This window comes from Panicum virgatum, chromosome 9N, assembly GCF_016808335.1.
Source record: "Panicum virgatum strain AP13 chromosome 9N, P.virgatum_v5, whole genome shotgun sequence".
Taxonomy (NCBI): Eukaryota; Viridiplantae; Streptophyta; class Magnoliopsida; order Poales; family Poaceae; genus Panicum; species Panicum virgatum.
Genome location: NC_053153.1, coordinates 46,742,344 through 46,749,050, shown reverse-complemented (window position 1 = coordinate 46,749,050; position 6,707 = coordinate 46,742,344). Strand labels below are relative to the sequence as shown.

General features: G+C 55.4%; 1 protein-coding gene across 1 annotated transcript; it reads right to left on the bottom strand.

Moving 5' to 3' along the window:
* Positions 1 to 2,606: 2,606 nt before the first annotated feature.
* On the bottom strand, positions 2,607 to 6,255 carry LOC120687240 (brassinosteroid LRR receptor kinase BRL2-like). Its single transcript, XM_039969230.1, has one exon. The coding sequence runs from the start codon at positions 6,142 to 6,144 to the stop codon at positions 2,770 to 2,772; it is 3,375 nt and encodes a 1,124-aa protein (XP_039825164.1). The 5' UTR covers positions 6,145 to 6,255; the 3' UTR covers positions 2,607 to 2,769.
* Positions 6,256 to 6,707: the final 452 nt, after the last annotated feature.

Genomic DNA, 6,707 nt, shown 5'->3' with positions numbered 1-6,707 from the left:
ATTGTTTGGGTCGAACTGTGATAAAACATCATGGTTTTTAGATTTGGTAACCATAACAGCAAATCCATGACGTTCCCAACAAATGTCATGAAAAATTCATCATAGATTGCATCTGTTCGTTTGGCTTGTAAGTCAACCAGCCAATAGCACTGTTCTCTCAGACTAAATCAGCACTAGCCACCAGCTACTAGCCAGTCAGCAATACTGTTCTCTCATAACAAATCATTTGCTAGAACGATGTGGTATACTACTGTCTTTTAATCAGTTGACATCATTCTGCTACGAACATGGAGAGTTGGTGCAACAAATGGAAATCTAGGCCAGCTGGCTAAAGCTTTTAGGGAAAATAAAGATTGAGTTTAAGGCCATGTTTAGTTCCCAAAATTTTTCAAGATTCTCCGTTACATCAAATTTTTGGACACATGCATAGAGCATTAAATATAGTTAAAGAAAATAACTAATTACACAGTTTAGCTGTAAATGATGAGATGAATCTTTTGAGCCTAATTAATCCATAATTGGACACTAATTGCTAAATACAAACGAAAGTGCTACAGTAGCCGAATCCAAAAAATTTCACCAGCTGAACACACCCTAAGAGTCTCTGCTTGAAGCTTATGCCATGAACGAACAACTAATGTCAAGACAAGCATAGCAGCAGATTCTATGCAACAAATATCTAGGGACTAAGCCCTTGGTGCAAGTCCAGTGGAAGAGCGGAAATTCTCATTTCTAGGCAAGTTCAATGAAAGTCAAGAGAGAGTTCCGTAAATTTGGAACATTCCACATAAAAAACGGGTCACATGTGAGATTTTGGAAGGATACTTGGCTTGGTAATAAACCTCTACGACATCAATATCCTCAATTGTATAACATAATTAGGAAAAAATTGTATAACATAATTAGGAAAAAACAAGATACGGTGGTTGAGGTGCTTAGTACACCAAATCCCAATCTAACCTGTCGTAGAGATCTAATAGGCAGTAAGTTAGTTATGTGGAACAATCTGGCTTCGCGTCTTGCAACGATTGCTCTTACTCACGAAGATGATGAATTTAGGAGGAACCTAGATTTGACGGGTGTTTTTTTTTGTGAAATCACATTATCGGGGTCTAATCAATGAGAATATTTCAAATGTGAATACAGGTCTTTGGAAGTTGAAAATCCCACTCAAAATTAAAATTTTCCTTTGGTACCTTAAGCGCGGTGTAATTCTCACAAAGAATAATCTTACAAAATAAAACTGGCAAGGCAATTAACAGTGTTGTCTCTGTCATGAAAATAAAACGATACAACACATGTTGTTGACTGTCGGTGACGGAGGTAGATATAGGTACCTCCGTGCCGAGTAAGGTCCCCGTATCTGGGTGGCTACCATGCTCGGTGACTCGGCATCAACTACCCGGCACACAGTGACTCGGCTGCCTGACGAAAGGGTCCTCTACGGATCAGGATGGAGACTCCAACAAGGTGCTTGCGTAGTCAGAGATCTTAACCGACCTACTTCTTTGTAACAACCTTAGTAGATCAGATTTCTTACTTGTACCTCACGGCTCCTGGCCTATATAAAGGAGGCGTGGGTAGACGCATAGGCAAATCATCCAAACTCTCTCTCTTTTTCCATGTTCATTGTAAACTCCAAAAACCCTAATTCCACACCAAACACAGGACGTAAGGTGTTACACTCATTGCGGCCTGAACCTGTCTAAACTCTTGCATCTTCGTGTTACCATCAAGCTCTTGGTTCTGAGATCCCCTCTCCTAAAACTCTACCGCCAGGTACACCCTGGTGGACTTGCCGGATAAGCAATGGTGTATGCAGCATTTTAAATATGCGATGGCTTGGCCTATGGTGTATGCAGCATTTTAAATACCGCCAGGTACACCCTGGGGAGATGCGATGGCTTGGCCTACGGTGTATGCAGCATGGGGCCTCTCCAAATCTCGCAATATTTTAAATATGTTTGGAAGCGAGGGGGAGACTCGAGACGGAGGAGAGAGCGATGGGAAAAAATAGAATGCGAACCGGTATCCTCTCGTAATCGGTGGCAGGTGGGTAATTTTTTATCTAAAAGCCAATGAAAGAAGGGGGGAGAGGTGTTTTTGATTTGTACTATAGTAAAAACTGCTTTTGGGGAAAAGCACAATTGCCTCTTAAGCCCTTTGAGTTTTGGCTTTTGGATGCAAAAGCTATAGCCAAAAGCTCAACCAAAGGCACCTATATCCTTTTGGGTTTCAGACTATTTTAGATTGGGTGCTGTTTGGCATAGGTCGGAAAAGATTCAAATTGTTGTATCACCTTAATGTAACTTCTTGAAATCAATAAAGTTTCTTTTTTTTCAAAAAGAAAAAACGAACGAACAAACTGCAACGCTGGGGCGGCTGGCTGGCCTCTGAAACGTGAGCCATAAAATGGGTGTCGGAAAGTTAGGTATTCTATAACAGTCTTGTTAGCGCCCGGACGTTTTGCTGTTTTCCCTCTTGTTGTTCTGCTCTTCCTGAATTCCTTGATTGTTCAGAGTTCTCCGATTTGTTCTTACCGCTGCATCAGATTTGTTACAACAGTTTAATTTAAAATCAAATGGTAAGAAGATTAATGGCATCGATATGCAACGCAGAACGTTCTCACTTCAAAAATCAGTCCGTCATCGACACAGTACAGAGAAACAATGTACAGATAAGAGAGCATTCTACATCCACGTCACTAGTCAGCTCCTCTGGTGTGGCAAGCAGGAACGTACAGCTACATGCGTCGTCACCATGATATCATCAGTCGCAAGCTCCAGGAACCTCTGGTGCTGGTTCAGTAGACGGCGGCTGGGCGTCGTCGTCGAGCTCCCTGAGCATGGTGACCACCTGCAGCATGTTGGGGCGCTTGGACGGGAAGTCGTCGACGCACTGCAGCGCCAGCTCCAGGAACCTCGCCATCTCCCTCTCCTCGCCGTCCACGGCGGCGGCCACGAGCTCCGGGTCGACGACCTCCCTGCCGGCGCCGTCCCTGACCTTCATCTTGACCCAGCCGACGAGGTTGGTGTCCCCGAAGTCCTCCTTGTCGGTGGGCCTCCTCCCCGTGAGGAGCTCCAGGAGCACGACGCCGAGGGAGTAGACGTCGCCCTTGGCGGTGCACCGGAAGCTCTGGTAGTACTCCGGCGGCACGTACCCTGGCGTCCCGGCCAGCGTGCTCACGCTCAGGTGCGTGTCGAGCGCGCTGATGAGGCGCGCCATGCCGAAGTCGGCGACGCGGGCCTCCATGTCGCCGTCGAGGAGCACGTTGCTGGACTTCATGTCGCGGTGGATGATGTGCGGGATGCAGTTGTGGTGGAGGAAGCAGAGGCCCCTGGCGGCGCCACGCGCCACCCGCTTCCGGCGCGGCCAGGGCAGCCGGAGGGCGCGGCCGTGGAGCGCGTCCTCGAGGCTGCCGTGGCTCATATACTCGTAGACCAGCAGCCGCTCCTCGCCGATCTTGCAGTAGCCCAGCAGCGGCACCAGGTTCCGGTGCTTGATCTTGCCCAGCGTCTCCATCTCCGCCGTGAACTCGCGGTCGCCCTGGTAGCTCAGGTGGATGAGCTTCTTGATGGCCACGCACGACCCGTCCCGGAGCGTCGCCTTGAACACCTCGCCGAACCCGCCGGAGCCCACCAGGCTGCCGGCGGAGAACCCGTTCGTCGCCTCGATCAGCTGCGTGAACGTCAGCCGCCGGAGCTGCCGCTGGAACGTGGCCACGTTGATGCTCAGGGCCTCCTTCTCCGCCTTGCCCAGCTTCCAGATGGTCGCCGTCCGCGTCCCGTCCTGCAGGCTGCTCAGCATCCGCGCCTCGCGCGCCTCCCTGCGCCGCGCGCGCGCCACCACGACGCACGCCGCCGCCAGGCCGCACGCCGCCACGCCGGCGACCAGGGCGCCCAGGATCGCGCTCCACAGGGCACGCCGCCTGCCGGAACGGCTGCCGTCGTCGGGCCCCGCCAGCGCGGAGGATGTCGCCCTCAGCGGCGGCCCGCACGGCAGCAGCGGCATGCCGCACAGGCCCGGGTTGCCCGCGTACTGGCTCGCCGGCAGCGTGCTCAGCTGCCCGCGCTGCGGGATCTCGCCGCTGAGCTTGTTGTCCGAGACGTCGATCTGCACCAGGAACGAGAGGTTGGAGAAGGTGTCCGGGATGCCGCCGGACAGCGCGTTGTGCGACACGTCGAACACGCCGAGGTTGCTCAGCCGCCCGAGCGACGCCGGGATCTCGCCGGTGAGGTTGTTCCGCGCCAGGTCCAGCACCTGGAGCACCACCATGTCGCCGAACTCCTCGGGGATGCCGCCGGAGAGCGCGTTGTACGACAGGTCCAGGTACTCCAGCGTCTGGTACCTTGTCCAGCCGCTTACCGCCGCGCCGGAGTAGAGCCGCGTGAAGTCGCAGCTCTTGAGAGTCGGTATCTGCAGCAGCCGCTCCGGCCGGATGCCGGCGAACTCCAGCAGCCCGCCTACGCCCTTGCACGAGTTCCCCACGTTGCGCACGAACGCCAGCGTGTTGCCGGACAGGATCCCGCTCAGCGGCGTCGACCCGAGCTGCCGGCCGAGCCGCCGCGGGATCTCGCCGGTGAGCCGGTTGCTGTTCAGGTCCAGCCACATGAGGCTGCTGCAGTTGCCGAGCTCCTTGGGGATCACGCCCTCCAGGCTGTTGTTCGCGAGCTGCAGCACGGCGAGCCGGTACAGCCGCCCGAACTCCGGACGGATGGTGCCGGTGATCCTGTTGCTCGTCAGCGACACCCACTCGAGGCCGGTGCAGTTGAACAGCTCGATGGGGATGTCGCCGCCGATGAAGTTGTTGTTGAGGATCAGAGTCCGGAGGCCCCGGCATTGCCCCAGCTCTGCCGGGATCCGACCTTCTAGGCCGTTGAACCACATCACCAGCTTCTCGAGGCCGCGGAGCTGGCCGAGCTCCGGCGGGATCGAGCCGCGCAGGTAGTTGATGCTCAAGTCGATCACCCTCAGCAGCGAGCAGCTGGCCAGCCCCGGCGGGATCGTGCCGGTGACCATGTTGTCCGGCATCCGGAGCTCCTCAAGCGCCGCGCCAGGCGAGCAGAGCTCCAACGGCAGCGCGCCGGAGATCTTGTTGCTGCTGAGGTCGGCGACCCTGAGGTTGGTGCAGGAGGTGATCGTGCCAGGGAGAGAGCCCGAGATGAAGTTGTTGCTGAGCAGAAGGCTCTCGAGCGACGTCAGGTTGCCGAGCACGGCGGCCGGGATGGCGCCGGTGAGCTTGTTGTTTGCGGCGTCGAGCAGCCGCAGCGCGTGGCACGACGACAGCGACTCCGGGATCGGTCCCGAGATGTTGTTGATGGACACCTTCAGAATCTGCAGCGAAGCGCACGCGTTGCCGATGCTGTCCGGGATCTCGCCGGTGAGGTGGTTCGACGAGACGTCGAACACCTCGAGCCCGGCGATGCCGGCGACCGACTCCGGTATCGGCCCCGTGAGGCCATTGTACGACAGGTTGAGCGTCCTGAGACCAGCGCAGCGCGACAGCGCCGCCGGGATCGCGCCGCCGAAGCGGTTCTCGGACAGGTCGAGCAGCGTCAGCGTCCCGGCGAGCGACATCCTGGAGATGTCACCGGACAGGTTGTTGCCCGACACGTCGAACGACTGGATGCTCGGCGCGCCGGCGAGGAGCGACTCCGGGAACACGCCGGTGAGGTTGTTCCGCGCCAGGCGGATGTCGGTGAGGTTCGGGTAGCCCGCGAGCAGGTCCGCCGGAAGGACGCCGCCGAGGCCGCCGTAGGAGAAGTCCAGCGTCCGCAGCGCGTGGGGAAGGCTGAGCAGGTCGGCGGCGTCGGCGCGGAGCGCGCCGTTGACGGACAGGTTGAGGTGCTGGAGCGTGTCGATCGCGGACAGCGCGGCGAACGACGCGCGCCCGGCCACGAGGCTGCTGCCGGCGAGGTCGAGCCGCGTCACCCTCCCGTCGTCGCAGCCCACGCCGCGCCAGCTGCATGGGCCGTCGTTCCCGCTCTGCTGCCAAGATGAAAGGGCTCCTCCAGGGTCTTTCTGGATGGAGGCCTTGAACCGGAGGAGCGCCTCCGCGTCCGTCGCCGCCACCGCCACTGGCGTAAACACCGACGGCGACACGTAGATTGAGGATAGGAGGAGCAAGACGTGGAGCATGTCCATTGTTGGGATGGCAGCTGGGCGACAATGGTGGGGAGATCAGAGGCGACAGATCAAGTTTGGTCTGTGCTTAGCAGCATCAAAGGTACATGGTACAAAAGGAGTGAGAAAGGGACACACACACACACACACACACACAGAGAGAGAGAGAGAGAGAGAGAGAGAGAGAGAGAGAGAGAGAGAGAGAGAGATGGCGAAAAGCAATTGTTTAGTTTGGGGATCAGTAGAATCACCAATCGCTGATGGATGCTTTAATCTGTTCTCTCTTTAGCTTATGTTGGTGAGTTGGCGTTGGAGCTCCTTTCACTTGGTCAAGGAAACATGCCTTCTCAGTGCCAATAACACAGCCAGGCAACATGACAAACCAGGTGCAGGCTCATGATACAATGGCTATCTTTGTCTCAACAATATCTATGGCCCAAAATTATTTAGGCGTAGAACAGGTAAATACCAGTCGTCTTTCCAAGAGACTACCAGTAGGTACCGGTATTGTCCCAATTTTGATGTACTGTGTAAACAACAATCCGGTAATTCGTAGAGGAAATTGAACTCTAGCTTGTCAATCT

Excerpts from the sequence above, each read along its gene's own strand:
- LOC120687240 (XM_039969230.1), bottom strand. The coding sequence starts at position 6,144 with ATGGACATGCTCCACGTCTTGCTCCTCCTATCCTCAATCTACGTGTCG.